General features: G+C 40.8%; 1 protein-coding gene across 15 annotated transcripts in view; it reads right to left on the reverse strand.

Annotated features, from left to right (window-relative positions):
* The window catches only part of LOC138759053 (phosphatidylinositol 4-phosphate 5-kinase type-1 gamma-like), a 115830-nt gene that overhangs the window by 16387 nt on the left and 78666 nt on the right, over positions 1-20777 (reverse strand). For 13 of the 15 annotated variants that reach the window (XR_011354622.1, XR_011354621.1, XR_011354620.1 and 10 more), the window contains 3 exons: positions 10121-10243; positions 6504-6645; positions 141-224 (listed from right to left, as the gene is read on the reverse strand). Coding sequence is in view for 3 of the 15 variants with exons in the window: in XM_069928901.1 (XP_069785002.1) it covers positions 141-224; positions 6504-6645; positions 10121-10243 (349 nt within the window). In the remaining 12 variants the exon portion in view is untranslated. Of the gene's footprint in view, positions 1-140; positions 225-2366; positions 2627-6503; positions 6646-10120; positions 10244-20777 lie in introns of those variants that run through there. The other 2 variants (XM_069928902.1, XM_069928903.1) reach the window with 2 other exon arrangements.

The raw sequence follows: 20777 nt of genomic DNA on the forward strand, positions 1-20777 counted from the left end.
AAGGCAAAAAGAGACTTAATGAATAAATAGATGACCATTTGTATTATATATTCGACTCAGTACTAATTTTACATAATACCCCACCTGCTGAGGCACCTATGGTTAAAAAAGCTTATGAAGGAACTGGACATCACACTTACAGTTTCACTCTCTCCATCTGAAACTGAGCGAACGTGAGAACCATAGTGAAGAGGAGAGTAAATCCAGGCCCTCTCTTCTGTACACTGAACAATCGGAATCAATAGGAGACACAAAAATAGAAACAATGGAAAGCAACAAAAAAGGGAAAGAAGAAAGAAAGTAACTGCAGGTGAGAAACATTATATATTACATGAATCCTAGATAGAGTAATGTTTAAAGGAAGGCTAAAGCAAACATTTCAACAGAACTGCAAAAAAGTGATGCAAACCTTTTATTGTGGTGCAGTGGCTTGCATGTGATGTTATCACTGGAAAATGATTACTCATGCAAATTTTTCTTGGAAATGAATGTTTTGCTTCATTTTACTATATTAAACTCATTGCAAACAGGCATTAAAATGTGCTATGAAAGAATTAAATAGAACTATTTAAAAGATTGCCAAATATTATGTACTATTCACATTTAATTGGAATACAATTCTGCTACTTGCAGAGGAATACTTCACTTCTACATCAATTTTTGCTTAGTAAAGAACAATGACGTAAAACATTTCTTGTCAGTACCAAAGATAGTGACACAGAATATTCCAAACTTGGTGTCAAGGATGTGTTCAGTTAGCTGTTCTCAACCAAATTATTAGGGGAACTACAACTCATCTATTTGTGCATTGGATTGGAGATCTAATCATTATCAAATAATACTTGGTGAAAGGGACAGAGCAAATGCATTGGAACAGAATGAGTGAGTATTTGTATACACTTGTGTATAGATCAGCATCCACAACATACAAACAGGGTTAACTACTGCAGCGAACCTGTCTGCTGAACAGTCAAATATCCTAGGGGTGGTCAGTGTCTTCATTCACAAATGCATATTTGGAGAAAGTTAATTCTGCTTTAAGCAAATATAGATACGATCTCTTTCTCTTTGGCTTGGCTTAGCAGACGAAGATTTATGGAGGGGTAAATGTCCACGTCAGCTGCAGATAGCACTTTCTTAATCCAATTGCCTCAAGTTTAAAGGATGTATTAATCGAGATGATAAAATGTGTGACCACTTATCTGTCTAAGCATGGAGCGATGGAACGCAGAAACGCATAGCTGCATTCCTCTTGAGAAGATTACTTATAATCTGAGAAATAAATTTCATGTATTTTTAAAAATTTGTAACCCATATTTACAAATTGAGGGAATTAATTTATAGATGTTTTCCCTAAACTTCGAACCTCGTTAACCTCCTTGGAAGTATTAAAAGATATTAATGATCAGAATCGAGTGGTGAGGGGTGCCCTTGGGCAACCAGGTTTCTATTCTTCACAATCTTACTTTTCTTTATCTTTCTTTTTCTATGCTTTTTCCTTATTTTACTTTCTTTTCTTTGTTCTTTTGTTTAGGGAGGAGGGGGTTGGGGTTTTTATACCATCATGTGTAATGGATTTGATATTAATATTTGACTACTGTATTTTGATTACATGCATGGAAAAAAATTTTAAACAAAATTTTCAAAAAATTGTGTGACTACTAATATTTTGAATACCAGAGGAGTATCTCTGGCTCTTATGTCCTTGGCATTTACTCTACTTTAAAAAAAATGCTTCCCGCTTCACAAATATTTCCAAACATCTAAAAGTCTCCAGTATTTTCTATTTTTATTTCAAATTTCAGAATCTGCATTTTCCTTGTATTTCTATTGCTGAAACAGATTTATCTGATCATTTTCTGTTCTTCAAATATAATAATTTTCAAACAATTATATATTGATGGTTTGTGTCCATCACACAATTCTTATTTTTATTATGCCAGAAAGTGTAGGTACTTAGAAAAAGAAAAAAATATTGCTGGTCAATAGCAATAAAGTTCCACCTAGAAAAATAAACCATTTATGTTTGAACAAAACTGTGAATGTTGGTCTGTGACCTTCAGGAAAAGCATCGATCATAATGACTGAAATAGTTGTAAACTTTAGTCCAGGTAAAATTAGAACACCTAAGTGGAACAATGCAATAAATTTCAAAAAACCTATGGTAACCCAAAATCAATTCACGTGGCCTCGCAAGAACAAAATTCAAATGAAATATGGAGACACTGAGATTTAAATTTAAAAAAAAAACAACTTACATTCTCATCAGAAATTGAAGTGGCTTGGGGACGACTGCAGTGTGGAGAGTAAATCCAATACATTCCATCCATAAACTGGATGGCAAGAGAAAAATATGGCACACAAATAGGAAAGGAAAACGCAATGATGAAATGGATTAAAACAATGTAAGTGAGGAAGTCAAAGAAAAACACATGTACAGTGAAAATGGCAGTGTCCTGGCTCTGTTTAAATAAATGCCGAAACATACAAGCAACCAAAGCTTTAATGTCAGCCCAACTGCTCAGTTATTAAAACAATTTCCAAGAGTTAGAAATTATGACTTCTCATATGAGTGGCATGCTCTTAATGCTTTCCAATACATAGATTTCTGGTCTGGCCTAGATGTCTACAATAAAATCGAACAGACACAAGACAAAAAGAAATTAGATGAAGTAAATTGAGAAATGAAGGGGACAAAAGGAGAAAGGAATACAAATAATTGTAAGCAAAATCCCTTGTAAATGAGTCACCTACTACATTCACACAAGGAATAATCAATTTATCAAAGACAGAAATAAATAAACCAGGGTAATCAATTGGTTTTGGGATTTAAAAAAAAACTTGGCACTATTATGAAAGCATTTCCTCAGTTAGTTCTCTGTCTAGATACCAAGGCAATAAACACAACTTTGTATCAAATGATTCTGTATTCAACGTCACAGAGCTACAGCTTCATATTTACATTTAGATTATAAATTTCAGTTCAAAATTTCTACACAAAAATACAATGGTTCCAGGCAGGACCTCTGACATCGATCTCCATTTCTTATGGCACTTTGGAATTCTTGTGTAAAAATGTGCTATAACAAAAGTCCCCAATTTTAGCACTTATTGTTTGCATTCCAATGAGGCAGTAGAGCACATGAGTTTCCTAGCACTTACAACTGCTAAACCTGTGTCAAGTTAGTTGATGGAGGCTCAGCAATTTGAACTACGTCAATAAACAGGGAAAGCTGCAAGTGACAAAGGCACGTTTAGGGAATTTGCATTTTTGAAATTAGTTAATTAAAATGCATTTAATGGTTTTTAACTGTTTTCCTACCAACGTATATACTTTATTTAAATAATTGAATTTTGTGACTATCAGACAACTGCTTGACATTTCTTGTACAGTTATGCCAGTTTCTTATTTTAATTATGAAATACTAATAATTTTCCACTACTGTTTTTCCTTCTCAAACAATACAATCATTTGCTTACTGCAATACTATCTCAATCCCCATTTCTATCTACCTCTTCCTACTTATATTTTATGAAGGTTTCATTGCAACTCAAAACTATTCCACAACTATAAAATCCAAGCCAGGATAAAATTTATTACAAGGAGCAAGAACAAGATGAACAATAACATCAATACTGAGCCCTATTGGACACTTAACACTTTTTATTCAAATCTTGTATTCTCATATTCATGTTGCAACTAGTGTGGATAATGAATTATGGGACATTATAAATTAAGAACATTTTCCAGAAAATCATTCAATATTTGTCAAAAATGAGGTATATATAGTTTGGTGTGTAGGAAGAGTAAGACTGACCCAAGAAGCTGGTTGGGAAGTTTGGAACTTTTAGGTTTCTTAATTGTAATTTAAGGAACATAGCGCATGTCATTTCAGAATGTGTATATAATTTTATGAAACCATCAAATTTTAAAAAGGGTCTTGGAGAAGTAGAGTTAGTCTGCTCCAATGCTGTGGGGTTGAATTAAAAGCGACATACCCAACTTTTTCTCAAGACACATCAGTCACCTTCACATCAATCTCAACAGGTACTCAAAACATCAGCCACTCTTTTTCTCTCGAGTTTATTCACCGAGTTCCTCCAGCAGACCGTGTTTAGCTTCACATTCCAACTGCATTCTCCTGTGTAAACTGGCCTTATTGTCATGCATCACAGAAAATTTACAAGCAGCAGCAGACCAAAAACATGTTGTTCAAGTGACTAATCTTCAGGTGAAAATATAATTAGAGTGTGCTTGTTGACTATTCAACGTGAGTAATTATAAATAGAGCCCCAATCCTCTCTCCACAGGATATCCACACAAGTTCACTGCTATCAACCCGAGGTGACCTTTTACAAGAAAAAAAAATGAAAATAGTTTGATGGTCCTCATTCCAATTGTGGCATCTCTATTGCTGCCCTTTTTGACAGTTTATTTAATAAATAGAAAGAAAATACTTTTGGACTGTTCTTACTACTATTCAACTGTGCCATTGCCAGGGAAAAGTTAATGACCACTTTAACGCTATATCTCTAGGTTTCATGGAAATATCAGGATATTATCTCCCTAGGAACTGCAGGTTAGGAAACTGTATAATCAAGAATACAACCATAAAGCTATGAAATAGAAATTCAGATACGATTTCAAGCAAAGACAACTTCAGACATTCAGAATCCTCTCTGAGAATGGGTGCAATTCATTGATATTGAAGTTCATTCTTTGTGGGAAAACACTTGGAACATCTGCAACAGTGGATCATTACAAACCTCCATTACCCCTCTGCAGGGGTTTCCTTGTTCACATTGCTTGCAAAAAACAAAAATTGCAATCAAAGGTGAATACGCATCACTTTCATTTAGGTTCATCAAGTGAACCGGTGAACAGGCCGACATGGCCTGTTTCCGCTCTGTAAATGGTTATATGGTTATGGTTCAAGAGGAGGAGTATCTGGTGAAATATGACCAAAGGAGATCTCTCACTTAATTATGTTGCAGATATCAAGTTGTGCAAAGAGTGGCAAGATATGAACCAGAAAACTTAGTTTAATTAGGGGGAAAGCTCAATGCTGGCCTAATTAAACTATTACATTCCATTAAAATAAGCTACAAATCGGTATGCTACTGCTGATATTACTTTTAAATATTTGATTCTTTGTATTTGTTGCTGTTTTATTTTGCGATAGTCTTTGCAATAGTATGAACATGTTTTTTTTAAAATTGGATTTACCCTCCCAGACAACTTCAAATCCTACAGCTCTGCATTTGGCATTCATTTAAATATTCGGCCACATATTTATTTTGGTCCAAAGAATTTTCTTTTGGAAAATGTGAATATACAAAGGTGTCATTTATATTTTCCAAAACAAGATGCATGTATTTTGTTCAAAGGAATGCATCTCACGTTACAAGAAGTGAGTTGCGAATGATCAAGGATACAAAGAGGTTTCAAATTGATCATTAGGAGACAAGCTGCTAAACCCACTCTGTTCTGGTGGGAGTTTCACTGCTTGTCTTGTCTCAACTGTGCTCCCATTTATTATATTGCAACAGAGTGGGAAACATTTTGGGACCTGATAACACATCTATCCTTCTGGACCCTCAAGTAAACCAAAATGGCCAGTTGATCAGAAATGCCTGGTATCCTTCAAACATGGCGAGCTCAAAAGACAGTGAGTGCCACATTTATTCTAGTTTCAATAGTCAATAATGTCACCTCAGAGCCATTGTGTTCTCAAGGAAACTTTGGTTTATTCTTCCTCCCACTAAGTATGCAAGGCAAAAAAAAAAATGGCTGCCAGCTAATAAATACACACTGTTTTCAACCTTTATTTGGTAGGTTATAATTACTTCAAACTTCTCAAATGTAATACTGGGAGCAGGACAGTTCCCCATAAAATGCAAGTGTTCCTGGGCACTGTACTGGTATATTAAGAGCCAACATATGAATAAATAATCTAAAAGGTTCACATCCTAAACAAAAAAAATGTAATGTCACAGCGTGGAAGCACATAACTACAAAGTTCATCAGATTTTCTGATTTTAAATTATTTGGAATCTTTCACATCAGTTTTAATTTTGTACATAATCCTCAATTATTCTGGAACATTTAGTGACTGAACACACAGAATATATTTTAATTTTGATAAATGTAAACAAAATCACCACCCACGACTAAGCTTAAGGAAAAAAATTCAAATGAGGCCGATGCTTATATTTAATGTTAACATGACTGCAAGGAGAAACTAGACCTAAATGTTAGACTTGGTGTTGTTCGACACCGGCATCAGATTTAAGCACAAGGTCTTCCAGGGGAAATTTCACATTGTGAACTTTACTGATTTCGGAAGTTTCCACAATTATAAAACTATCTGTGCGATAATACGAATCAGATACTTTGTGTGGAATGTGAAATATAACTGCACCATTCAGATCAATATAACTTAGTCTTATTGACATATTTTGCAATAGAAAATGCAAAATTGTAAATGGTCTATCATACTCACAAAGTACATGTCTGTTGCTGGAACCACATCATCTTCATCAGCCTCTTCAGAAGCATGGCTAGCTCCCTCAGAGATCTGGCTCACAGTGTCTGCTTCCAAAGTGATAGTAGAACTAGTGCGTGCAGATGCTGAAGGAACTTCCCTAAAAAAAAAGATTTTTTTCATGATTCAGAAGTCTTTCAACAGGGACATCTATGAATGTCAATGTCACCTACAATATTATTGATTAATTAAAAAATAAAGTTTTAATCAACCATTGAGAAACACATTAGAGATGTAAATGTGTGCATACACTGAGTTATTGAGGCAATGTGACAATATGAATCAATTGCTGCAATACCAGGCAGTGTATAACTTTAAACACACCGGGTAGCTAAAATGCGCTCATTCATACATATTAATACAGTAAAATCCCCAGTATCTGGAATTCAAACAACTGACAACCAAACCAACTGGCCAAAAAAAATCAAGGAAATAAATAAATAAAATTAAAATAAATAAGATTAAATAAAATTTTTAATGAAAGTTTAAAATTGTAAATGTTCTCTCAAGCAACACACAACCTCTTGGTGAAAATGGGAGCAAGCAGAACCCCCTGGTTGAGGCCCACCCAGAGCAGCTGTTTGAATAAAATGGCATGAAGAGCCGACCAATGCCTCTTGCTGCTGCGGTGATTCTCTCTATACCTGCCTAGTAAGAGTCTTTATCTTTACTAGTATTAAGTATATTAGCAAGGTTTTATCTGTAAACTAGGGTGAGGGAGGGTTAATTATGACAGTGAATAATTTCATATTTCACCGTAACGGTACCAGTGACCGGGATCCGAATTTAAATTCTGTAAGTTACGGGAACTATCTGATGAAAGTGAACTTTACATAATTAAAGACAAAACTGATTTTTTTTTTCAGATTCGTTTACATTTTGCACTGTTTATTCTTAATGCTGGTAAAATTAGTTGGGCATTATAAGATTGAGTCCCAAGCAACTGGAAAATTTGCATGTCTGGCATCTACCAATCAAGATCAGAATTTATTGTAATGAACAAGTCATTGAAATTCGTTGTTTTGTGGCAGCATCATCGTGCAAACATTTATATAAACCACCTTATAAAAATTAAATAAAAGTGCATGAAAAGTCAAAGTAAGGCAGTCTCTTTGGTTCATTGATCAATCAGGAATCTGATGAAAGCAGGGATGAAGCTGTCCTTGTGCCTGACTGCTCGTCCTCAGGCTCCTGTACCTTTTTCTCCAATGGTAGCAGAGTGAAGAGGGCATGACCTGGGTGGTGGGGATCCTCTTGTAGATGTCCTTGATGGAGTTAAGACTGGTGCACATGTCACGGGCTGAGTTAACAACACTGGAGATTTTATTTTGTCCTAAGCATTGGCACCTTCATATCAGTGATGCAACCAGCCAAAATGCTCTCCACAGTATCCCTGTAGAAGTTTTTGAGAGTCTTCGGAGACATACTGAATCTCCTCAAACAACTCACAAAGTACAACTGTTGGCAAGTCTTCTTTGTGATTGCATCAACAAGGAGGTTCCAGGATAGATCCTTGGAGATGTTGCTACCCAGGAATTTGAAGTTCTTGACCCTCTCCACTGCTGAACAGATTGAGTAGCCTGGGTCTATACTCATAGGAGTTCAAAAGGATGGGGGGGGGGGGGGGGGGGAGAAACACTCCCATAGAGACACATCATGAAAGGAATAGATTAGATAGAAGCAGGAAGGTTGTTTTCACTGGGAGGTGATACTAGAAGCAGGAGACATTGCCTCAAGATTAACACAGAGGAACTCTTTCTCCCAGAGAGTAGTGAATCTGTGGAATTCTCTGCCCAAGGAAGCAGAAGAGACTGCCTCATTAAATGTATTTAAGACAGACATCTAGATTTTTGTATTTATTGGGGAATTAAGGGCTACGGAGAACAAGCAGTTAAATGGAGCTGAGTTCACGGCCAGATCGGCTCTGACCTTAATGAATGGTGGAGCAGGGTGGATGGGCAAGATAGCCAACTCCTGGTTCTATTTCTTACTTTCTGATGTACCAAAACAGCACACCTTTGGCTTCTGGAAGGAAACTTCCTCTTTAGGCAAGTTTCCATATTCTATTTCCCTCTTAAAGATGCTTAACTGTCATACTTCTAGAAATTTGACAAGCTTTCATTGACACATATTTAAACTTTTTAAAATCACAAACAATGAGTACTAAATTAAACAAAAGTTTACTGAAGTTGAACAGTTTAAACACAAACTAAAAAAGCCTCTCTTCAGAGCAGCAGTCTCAATCCAATTATTTAATAGGCAAATTATAAAATTATAAAGAGTGGAAATTAATAACCTAACAGGCATGTTGCATTATCAATTTCATGGAATAATCTCCAATGTACTGTATCCCATATTTCAAAAGCCAGAGAAAAAAATACATTTCTTTGAACTTCAAATAAAGCAATTTTTAACCATCAAACTGTAAATATTAAAAAAAAACCATTGTTTCAAAACAAGGATTTCTACTGTCAAACCAGGACCACCTATAAATTGGAGGAGCAACACCTAATATTCTGTCTGGGCATTCTCCAACTGGATGGCATTAACAGACTTTTTCAGCCTCTGCTAGTCCACTCCCCATTCTCCCCATCCTTCTGACTTCTTTTCTACAGCTTTCCACTTCCTTCCCTCTCCATTCAAAACCATTCCCCTTCCCTCTGTTTTCTACTGTGCCCTCCCTCGCTTATCGACCGATTACCTCCTGCCTGTCCCACCCCACCATTTTGTTCATATCTTGATGAAGGGTTCAAGTCTGAAATGTTAGTTAACTCAGTCTGAAATGTTGGTTAACTTTATATTTGTTATATAAAGTACACCATTTGACCTGCTGAGTATCTCCAGTATTGTGCTTTTATTTTAATGCAGTAAAGATTTCTGTGAACCCATTATAATTATTTTCCAAGCAAGGCAAGATGCATCTCACTAACACTTTTTGAAAAGTATTTCTGTCTCATGATGAACTAGGTTTGTAGCGTGATCTGAATTGAGAGCAATTACAGTCCATTTCTTGCTTTCTGAACAAAAAAAGGTTTCCTTGATTCAAATAGCAATATTGATCACTTTAGTCTGTGTATTATCCTTTATTTCATGGAGAAAAATAATCGCTTAGAGTTAGCGTGGTGGTTAGCACAAAGCTGTTAGAGTGCTAGCAATTCAGGTTCAAATTCAGCTCTGTCTGAAAGGAGTTTTTACATTCTCCCCGTGTCTGCGTGGATTTCCTTCGAGCGCTCTGGTTTCCTCCCACCATTCAAAACGTACAGGGGTTGTAGGTTAATTGGGGTATTTGAGCGGCATGGGCTTGAAGGCTGAAAGAGCCTGTTATTTGCTATAGGATTAAATTTGAAATTTAAAAAATGTTATTTAAAATTTAACTTCTATCTACATCCATAGAATTTCCAAAAGATATTTACCTGGTTTATTTAGGAAGATGTTGATGGGCTTAAAGATGATTTGATGTTTGCTACAAGATGGGAAAACCATTTCTACTAACCTTAATATTATTAATTTTTTTGTATATGGCACAATTATACAAAAGCATCACATTCATTTGTTCTTTGTAATCAGACACTAACGTTTTTTCCTCTTCTTCTTCTGTTCCTTCCTCCAATGTGTTTTCAGATTCGAGGCTGGACTTGGCTTCCAGTTCAACTGTGACCTGTTGCAAGTTGGCTTCCACTACTGCCTCATCAAGAGACCTAGGAGCAGGCAGACATAATACGGAACAGTAAAATATGCAAACACAAAAATGTGAATGTTTGCAAAAGATAATATTTGATTAAGAATGTACTTTTGCATCCTCTCTCTTCTTCATCAGCTCAGCTGGCACAGTACTGGAATAGTGCTATTGTAGCAGCGGTTACTCTGCTCCTGCAATAACACACGCAACCAGATGGGTTGAGCTCAGTGAGCAGACTAGTTGATTGCGGGATGCTGGGCTGCACTTATACTCCCAGCTCGGATATGGCTGAGAACCTCACTGGAGGGCGCTGACATCACCCGGGCGTCACGTGGTCCCCAAGCACGGGTTTCTGAGCCCCAACTAGAAGGAAGGGGAAACTCCCAACAGCGCCATTTTGGCCGGCTGCCCCACCGCGTGGCTTACAAGCGGGGCTGGTTCGCCTGCCTTGTGGTGAGCTGCCAGCCTATGAAAGTAAATAAATCTCAGTTTCTGATTGCAAAGTGCTTTCCTTAACCCAGTGTAATCTTTTTCTCCCAATTAGTTTTTTTTTGGAGTTAAACAGGAAAGTCTGCAGACTTGACAAAGGTTTAGTGCAACCTTGACAAAGGGCTCAAGCCCGAAACATTGGTTACCTTTCACTTCCTACAGATGCTGCATGACCTGCTGAGTTTCTTCAGCATTTTTGGCTATTGCACATAACCAGCTAACAACTATTCCTGAAAAATGAATAGATGGATCACGTCATCTATCGACTTTCGCATAAATTAGAAATGGATGGGTATTGTGAAATTATCTCAGTGACAACCAATGTCTTTGAAAGAAAAGAACATGTAAAACTATAACTACCAGTACTTCACTGTTTTGCCAAGCCTCAGGTACTTAGTGTTGAGATGTATATAACAGTAAAAAGACCTCTTGTATGTTTAAACTGTTATTCCGCAAAACAAAAAAAACTAAGTAATTCTGTCTTCTGTTCATGGTAAAACGAAAGAAAATGGTGACACCGCAGGAGCTGCTGTAACGGTGGAAACCTGGGAGAGTGGAGAGCCAAGGCACAGTGCTGCTCCAAACAGTGTTCCACCACCCGGCCTTAATGTAGACATCTCTGTACAGGCTTCAAAAGGCCTGTAAAAGGTTTCCAAGTGAAATTCTACAACCATGGAGGTCTGTGCCCAAGATGACGGCACCTGTGCTCGGCAACAGCCATGAGGGGTTGCAGGTTCCAGGGGAGTAGAGCACCAAAAACATGGAGAATATTTCCCCCCTCCCCCACCCCCCATTGAGAAGGAGAAGCAAAGGAGACAAACCTACAGGTTTGCTGCGGTAGACCAACGAGAGGTTCAGCAGCTGAAGGACACACAAAGGCTGCGGGCAACTTGCAGTCGGGCGGCCTGCAAGCTGCTGGAGACTGGCTTGTGGGAACTAGGTAGTGAGCCAGCATTCCAAGAGGAAGAAGGGATCCCTAAAGTTCTGGGGTGCTGAAGGCATCCTGATCACGTTGGAGGTTTGGAACTGTAGCTCAGGTTGCCGATGGATCAATTTTTCCACTGGCACCTTGTCCCAGGAATTAACTGGTTAAGGATTCAGTGGAAAAAGGAAAACAATCCGTAGGCCAGTTTCAAATGACACCAGGGATTGACGGCCTCTACCCTTATTCATATCCCCGGTATCAGCTAACACCTGCATGCTGATTAAACAAGTAGAAAAAGGACAACTTCCATCCATTCTTATTCCAGTTAAAGGTAAACTCTCCAATCCCCAGAGATGAGTTATGTTCAGTGGGAAAGCAGTCAACGTCCCAGTTTAAGGTAGCTTAGTGGAAACAGATCAAAAGGCTTCCTATCCCGGGACACTGCACGGCCAATTATCTGGGATGCCAATGGAAAAACGGCGATTGACTCTGCATGAAAGGGCATAGCCCAGGGCACTGGTGTAAGTCAAGGTGATGTATCTCTAGCCCTTTTTCCAAAAAAGCCGGCATCAGATAACGTCAAATTACGCAGGGGATTGATGGCCTTGACCCCTACTCAAATCCCTGGTGTCAGCTGACACTGCCATGCCAATTAAACCAGTGGAAAAAGGACGTTGCATCCATGGACGACAGCTGCCTAAATTTTTCTGAGCTTCAGCAACTGAGGTGATGAGCGTAGGGTGGGAGTCCTGCACACTTGGCTGAGCACTGTGGGGCAGTGGAAGGGGGTGCTGACTGGGCTGAGCGCCTTACGGAGGCTCTCGACCAGCGCGTCAGTCAGCTGGAGGTTGGAGGTGGCAGGGTGGCCCAGGAGCTTGGCCAAAAAAGACAGCCAGATTGGCTACTCGGAGCCGGTGGCCAAGTGGGGCCAAAGGCCAGACACGAGGTATAGGGCTGCAGGAGGAGCAGGCCTTCAGGGCAGTGGAGCTGAGTGCCAGTGGCTTTCAGGTACTCCACCGCTCATTGGGCTGACACTCAAGCACACCCCAGCAGCGCAGTGCTGACCATCACACCTCCACCATCTAACTCCCAACGTGGCACCAGGGGTGCATTGCTGCTGAGCAGGAGTTTACAGAGCGCTGCACCGGATCATGGCGACAGCTCAATGAGGGAGCAATGGCACTGGCAGAGTGGTTCCAGCTCTGTGGAGGATTATGTGTAAGGAAGAAGGCTATTGCGCCATTGCTCCTACATTGAGCCGTCGCCGCAACCCGGTGAGGCGCTGTGTAAACTCCAGGTTCGGCAGCACACCATCCCTGCTGCCAAGTCAGGAGTTAGATGATAAGGGATGGGGGGGCTGACAGATGGCACACTGAGGGCTGAGGGCCACCTGAGGACTGGCCCGATGAGCTGGTGGAGCATCTGAAAGCCGCCAGCACTTAACTTGGTGTGTGGGGGGGGGAGCTGGACTGGTGGGCGGCAGGCCGTGGACAGGTCAACGGACGTCCAGCAAAGATTCTGGGTCGAAAAACATTTCAGACAACTGAGGATTTTAAATAATCAGAGCTGTAACTGTAGAAAGAAAATAGATCCCGAGTGGATAATATTTCTGTCTAATGAAAGGAGGTGTAAAATCAGGAATTATCACACTTGGTTGCCGATGGACATTGGAAAAAAATGTTTCCGAAGAATTTTCATAAATTAACTCAAGTTGTTCCTTTATTGCCTCTCTGAGATTCCATGTAGGACTTAGGTAGTGGGAACATACTTTGGCTTGGCTTCGCGGACGAATATTTATGGAGGGGTAATGTCCACGTCAGCTTCAGGCTCGTTTGTGGCTGACAAGTCCGATGCGGGACAGGCAGACACGGTTGCAGGGGAAAATTGGTTGGTTGGGGTTGGGTGTTGGGTTTTTCCTCCTTTGTCTTTTGTCAGTGAGGTGGGCTCCGCGGTCTTCTTCAAAGGAGGTTGCTGCCCGCCGAACTGTGAGGCGCCAAGATGCACAGTTTGAGGCGATATCAGCCCACTGGCGGTGGTCAATGTGGCAGGCACCAAGAGATTTCTTTAGGCTGTCCTTGTACCTCTTCTTTGGTGCACTTCTGTCATGATGGCTAGTGGAGAGCTCGCCATAGAACACGATCTTGGGAAGGCGATGGACCTCCATTCTGGACCATACAAGGATGAAATAGATGTAGAAAGATGTGGAGAGTGATCACATCTCCCTTAGCTTCAGCATTGGTAGGTAAAACAATAAAAACAAACAAAATAGGAAAGTGCTCAATTGGGGAAGGCTAATTATGATGGAATGAGGCAGGAACTAGCAAGAGTAAATTGGAAAAAGATGTTCAAGGGTAAAAGTACAGAAGTAATGTGGAGGAAGTTTAGGGATCACTTGTGCTGGGTTCAGGATAGGTTTGGGACAAGGAAAAGTTGGTAAGATAAGGGAACTTTGGCTGAAGAAATTGGTGAGGCAACTTGTCAAAAGTCTATTAGATATAGGAAGCAGGAAACAGGAAGGGCTCATGAGAAGTATATGGTAGCCAGGAAGGAGCTTAAGAAAGGATTTAGGAGAGCTTGAAGTGGGCATGAGAAGGGCTTGTCATGTCAGATTAAGAAAAATCCCAAGGTGTACTAAGCGTATGTGAAGAGAAAGATGATGCGAATGAAGGAGGCAACATGTGCCTGGAGGTGGAGGAGGTTGGGAGATCCTAAATGAATACTTTGCTTCAATATTAACAAGAAAAACGGATCAGGGTGAGGTTGGAATAGTACAGGCATGTGTGCTGGACAATGTGGAGACTAAGGATTTTCTTATAAACATCAACGTTGATGTTCCAGGGCCAGACACGATATACCCCAGGTTGCTTGGAAGAGATAGCTGGGGCAGTAGCTGTGATCTTTGAGTCCTCTTTGGCCATAGGGGAGGTGTTAAGAGGATTGGAGAATGGCAAATGTAGTCCCCCTGTTTAAACAAAGGTAAAAGGGAGAATTCTTGGAATTATAGACCAGTGATTCTTGCATCAGTGGTGTGCAAACTACTGAAGAGGATTCTTAAGGATAGGATCTATGAGCATTTGGAGAAGGACAGTCTACTCAGGGATAGTCAGCAAGAATTACCATAATTATTGCCATCAAAGCACAGGTATGATTAGCCTCCCCAGGGCCTTTCTCAACATGAACAACGGGATCTCACAAGCCCTGAAATACTGAGAACGACGAGATAACTTGGAAATCCTGCTGGCTCCCCCTCCTTTTTTTTTTCTTCTTTTCTCCTTCCCTTGTATTTTTGCATTATTATTTTTAAACATTGATTTTTTTATGTTTTTACCTCAATTGAGTGGGAGGGAGGATGAACAAAGTGGGGGGGGGGGGGGAGGGAAGGAAAAAGGGAGGACTCGGCAAACAATAATCTGTAAAAGGGGAGGTTTGTTTCCCCCTATAAACACTTGGCTAATAAGAGTCCGTAAAACTATAAATAAAGTTTTCAAAACAAAAAGATAGTTAGCATGGCTTTGTGAAGGAAAGGTCATGCCTCACAAGCCTAACTGAGTTTTTTTTTGAGGAGGTAACAAAAGAAATTTATGAGAGTAGGGCAGTAGATGGGTCTACATGGATTCTAGTAAGGCATTTGACAAGGTCCCCCATGAGACTCATCCAGAAAGGCATGGGATCAGTGGAACCTTGGCTGTGTGCTGGGACTTGCAGGAAGAAAACAGAGAGTAGAAGTGGAAGAAAAGTATTCTGCCTGGAAATTGTGACTGGCGGAGACCTGCAAAGATCTGTTCTGGGGCCCCTGCTCTTTGTGATTTTTATAGATAACTTGGATGAGGAGACGGAAGGATGGGTCAGTAGGTTTGTTGATGACATGAAGGTTCGAGGAATTGTGGATGGAGCTGAAAGTTGCCGAAGATTACAAGAGGATTACAAACCAGAAGGCTAAGAACAGGGTTAATGGACAGTTACTTAAGAGTATGGATGATCAAGGGGTTCAAATCCATATATCTCTCAAGGTTGCTGCAGAGGTTGACAGGATTGTTAAAAAGGCCTATGGGATGCTGGGCTTCATTAATAAGGGGGATTGAGTTCAGGAGTAGAGAGGTCATGTTGCAACTCTACAAATTTCTGGTAAGATCACAAAGAGTATTGTGTTCAGTTCTGGTCACCTCATCAGAGGAAAGATGTGGAAGCTATGAAGAAGGTGCAGAGGACATTGACTAGGATGTTGTCTGGATTGGAAAACAAGTCTTATGAGGTAAGGTGAGCAGTGCTGGGACTTTTTCCTTTGGAGCACAGAAGGATGAGAGGAGACTTAATAGACGTCTACAAGGGTTTGAGAGGGTAGACAGCCAGCGCCTGTTTCCCAAGACAGGAATATCAAACACCAGAGGCCATATGTACAAAGTGAAGTGAAGGGAGACATAAGGGGTACGTTTTTTGGGGTTTTTTTTATATAAATGCAGAGAGTTGTGGGTGCCTGGAATGCCTTGCAAGGGATGGTGGTGGGAGGCTGAAACATTAGGGACATTTAAGAGACTCTTGGTCACGTCTCCAGAATGGAGGACCATCGCCTTCCCAAGATCATGTTATATGGCGAGCTCTCCACTGACCACCGAGACAGAAGTGCACCAAAGAAGAGATACAAGGACTGCCTAAAGAAAGCTCTTGGTGCCTGCCACATTGACCACCGCCATTGGGCTGATATCGCCTCAAACCGTGCATCTTGGTGCCTCACAGTTCGGCGGGCAGCAACCTCCATTGAAGAAGACCGCAGAGCCCACCTCACTGTCAAATGACAAAGGAGGAAAAACCCAACACCCAACCAACCAATTTTCCCTTGCAACCGCTGCAACCGTGTCTGTCTGTCCCGCATCGGACTTGTCAGCCACAAACGAGCCTGCAGCTGACGTGGAGTTCACCCCTCCATAAATCTTCGTCCGCGAAGCCAAGCCAAAGAAAGAAGAAAGAAGAAGAAGGACAAGTACATAGATGGAGGAAATGTGGAGGGTTAGAGGGTAGGGAGAGTTTAGTCCTTTTTTTAAAGGAATATATGGGACAACACAACTTCAAAAGCCCTATACTGTTCTCTATGTTCTAAGGTTAAATGGTTTTTAATACGTTCTTCATTTTTCACATTTCCACAAAAATCCATTTTTAACCATTTGCAAACTCACAATAAATCTGATCACGATTCAGCATAAAAATCAGCTGCACACCCGGTCGTGCTGCGCTGATGAAATACATGAGCTTCCCACTAACCTAAAGTCATCTAGTTTCACAATACCCAACAGTTCTATTGTGGCAAGGAGGTCAACAGCTAGAGAATGCAAATTTGAGGCAGTTTAAATTAAAAAAAAAAGTAGAAATATTTATTTTTTAAGTTTTAAGTAGGACCAGGCAACAACCAAAAAATGGGTTGCCTCAAAGGCTGGATAATATTCAAGGGAAAACAATTTACAAAGATAACCATAACCTCAGTGACCTTTTTCCTGTGCTGGATGATAACATTCAACTTCAGCCTTTCAGTCATGAATGAAATGATACCCACCCTGAATACCCAGCACAGATACATAATATGCATCTATTTTGAATCTTGTATTGTTGAAGATGTTGCTGAATTGCCAAGTCTTAATTCTTCTAAAGAAGGTGGCTATGATAATCTTCTGAAACCAATGCTGTCTGGGTATTGATTATGTGGGAATTTCTCAAGTTTATTGTCATCTGATTGCACAGGTACAACCCAACAGTGTTCTTTAAACCTTGGTCCAAAACACACAGACACACAACTCGACATAACACACATATAGACAAACAATACGCATGCAGGACAAGTATATGTAAATAAAATAATTAAGTAAATCTTCTTCTTTGGCTTAGCTTCGCGGACGAAGATTTATGGAGGGGGTAAAAAAGTCCACGTCAGCTGCAGGCTCGTTTGTGGCTGACAAGTCCGATGCGGGACAGGCAGACACGATTGCAGCGGTTGCAGGGGAAAATTGGTTGGTTGGGGTTGGGTGTTGGGTTTTTCCTCCTTTGCCTTTTGTCAGTGAGGTGGGCTCTGCGGTCTTCTTCAAAGGAGGTTGCTGCCCGCCAAACTGTGAGGCGCCAAGATGCACGGTTTGAGGCGTTATCAGCCCACTGGCGGTGGTCAATGTGGCAGGCACCAAGAGATTTCTTTAGGCAGTCCTTGTACCTTTTCTTTGGTGCACCTCTGTCACGGTGGCCAATGGAGAGCTCGCCATATAACACGATCTTGGGAAGGCGATGGTCCTCCATTCTGGAGACGTGACCCATCCAGCGCAGCTGGATCTTCAGCAGCGTGGACTCGATGCTGTCGACCTCTGCCATCTCGAGTACTTCGACGTTAGGGATGTAAGCGCTCCAATGGATGTTGAGGATGGAGCGGAGACAACGCTGGTGGAAGCGTTCTAGGAGCCGTAGGTGGTGCCGGTAGAGGACCCATGATTCGGAGCCGAACAGGAGTGTGGGTATGACAACGGCTCTGTATACGCTTATCTTTGTGAGGTTTACCTATCTCGGCTGCACCATTTCATCAGATGCAAGGATCGAGAATGAGATAGACAACAGACTCGCCAAGGCAAATAGTGCCTTTGGAAGACTACACAAAAGAGTCTGGAAAAACAACCAATTAAGTAAATATTGCTTCATTAATATGAGAGTCCCCAGTGGTTAATGAGACTCACCATCAATAAAGCATAGATATACGCTTCCAAAGAAGATAGCATGCAGGCCACTAAACATATGTACTTGGGGACCTTTCCTTCTGGAGAATTTCAAGCTTCAAGTCTGGGTCAGGGGAAAGGTGAGTCGGGGCAAATACATAGATTGAGGAAATACAGAAAATTCTACCATGCGTCTCATTTGTGCTCTGTCAAGTTTAAGGTTTGGAGAATTTGGGATTCTGCAAATGTAATCACATATTTATATGGCCGCTCAACTAAGTTCTCGTCATCAGAGATGCTAGCACCATCCAATTCAGCAAGCAGTTAAGAATTAGCAACTTTGTGACAAGATCTGAAATCTCATGTGGGCAAGCTGCCAAAATTTCATTCCAACTAGTGAAGCAGACGGGCTTTCACAGATAACCCAACACTACAGGTACGAAATCAATTTTCCAAAATTCTGAAAACTGAACATTTTTTCCGTGGATTTCAACTGTACACCAAAGCTCGCATTTGGCGCCAAACTTGACCTGACACACACCTGAATATCCCATGTCAGTAATTACTGGAACCCGATGAAATCTTTATTTTATAGGTGCCAGCGGGGGAAAAAAAAGAGCCCCACACCAAGATTCACCGTATATGGAAGCCCGATTTGTTGTAGATGCCCCAATACCCCGATGCCCCCCTCCACCCGTCCAATGCTCAACTATAAAGACTTTCATCTGAACTGCATGTTGGAATACAGTCAACAGAAGCCTAAGTATTAAAGACTACCTGGAAGTGTTCACTCTTAAGGATGCCATTTTACACTTGCTGATGCTTGGAAAGATGCAACTCAATCAACATTAAAAAAAAATGCTCAGCACAAACTTTGGCCAGAACAATGTTTCATGAAAATGAGCATGCAGCTAAAGACTTTGAAGGATTCCATGTCAGTAATGAGAAGAAGATGATATCAAATCTCATTCCTTTTGCCAAAAGTGTTGCAGCAGAAAATATAATTACTTTAGAGGCAGCTGACATCGAAGAAGTGCTGAACATTGATAATGATGCACCTGTTGATCATTGTTTGAGTGATGGAGAAATTGCTGAAATGGTGGTCAAGAACGATTAACATGAGGAAAATAGTGATGAGGAAGAAGACACTGTGAACACAGGTGGAAAAAATGCCCATAGATGATATGGTTAAAATGTGTCATCAGTTAACTGGTGGCATGGAACAAGGTACATTTATTAATGAGCATGAGATTTTGGCAGTTTATCCAGAGAGAGAAATCTCTGTTAATGAAACAGATAATACTGGAAGTCTTTAAAAAGACTCGAACTTGAAGACGATCAGCCTAACAACAATGACGACATTGTTGTACAGTATATTTTTAGGTGTTTATAGCTTAGCTTGAGCCAGTTTATGTTTGAAGTTTTACTTAAACTTAAAAAGTATGCTAGTGAGTTTATGGTCTATATTTATCTCACTTCATTTACCACCCCCACCCCCCCCCCCACCCCCCCCCCCCCCCCCCCGCTGCACTACTGCCGCCATGTTCCCTGTCCAGTGCCACCACAAACCACCGCTGTCCAGTGCCGCTGCAACACTCCTCCCCATCCAGAGACCCTTCTAGTTGGAGTCTGTCTTTGTTTTGGGTGAATCTGAAATCAGTGCAATGACTTAAACATACCACGGTGGCGGCGCACTCTCTCATGGCGAACCGGCCCCGCGTGTAACGCCACGTGGTGGGGCAGCCATGGGAAGATGGCGCTATCTCCCTGACTCAAGTCTCCTGCCCAGTGCGCGTCTGGAGCAGCGGTTATGATGTCATGCTGCCCTTAAAAGGGCGTGTGTTGAATTTGAATGAAAACAGTCATTAATGACTTTCAATGTGATGGCTGAGTCTTTCTTGGCTGTGTCCAGCACTACAACACCGTTATTATTCTACTATCTGAAAAATACCGAAGTCTGAAAAGGGTCTGGCCCCAAGGGTTTCCGATAAAATATTCTATACCTGTATTATCAAGACTACAATTTTATTCTAAATGTATTTATCTATTCTACATGAAGGGATTTTCAATCATTTCCTCACATCCTGGATCATTAGTCAAGTTATTTTACCACTATGCTACTGTAACTAATTACATAAATAATCCTCAACGAGTCTTTGCTGTACTCAACTAAACATGCTCATTGTCCAACTCAATGTAGCTGATCACAGAGATATCACCTGTACAATGAGAACACATGAGAGATTGCTGGTCCTGGAATCTGGATCAAAACCTCTGACTTTTTCCTCTTCCCAACATAAACTGGAGGAACACCACCTCAGATTTCACCTTGGCAGCCTACATCCTAATGGTGTGAACATTGAACTTCCCTCTTTCCCTTCCTGCAAGCTATTTCTGTTCTTCCCTTCTCTCTCCATGTTTGTTCCCTTTAATCTACTCACCTCGCCCCCCCCACCCAT

Source organism: Narcine bancroftii, chromosome 3, assembly GCF_036971445.1.
Source record: "Narcine bancroftii isolate sNarBan1 chromosome 3, sNarBan1.hap1, whole genome shotgun sequence".
NCBI lineage: Eukaryota > Metazoa > Chordata > Chondrichthyes > Torpediniformes > Narcinidae > Narcine > Narcine bancroftii.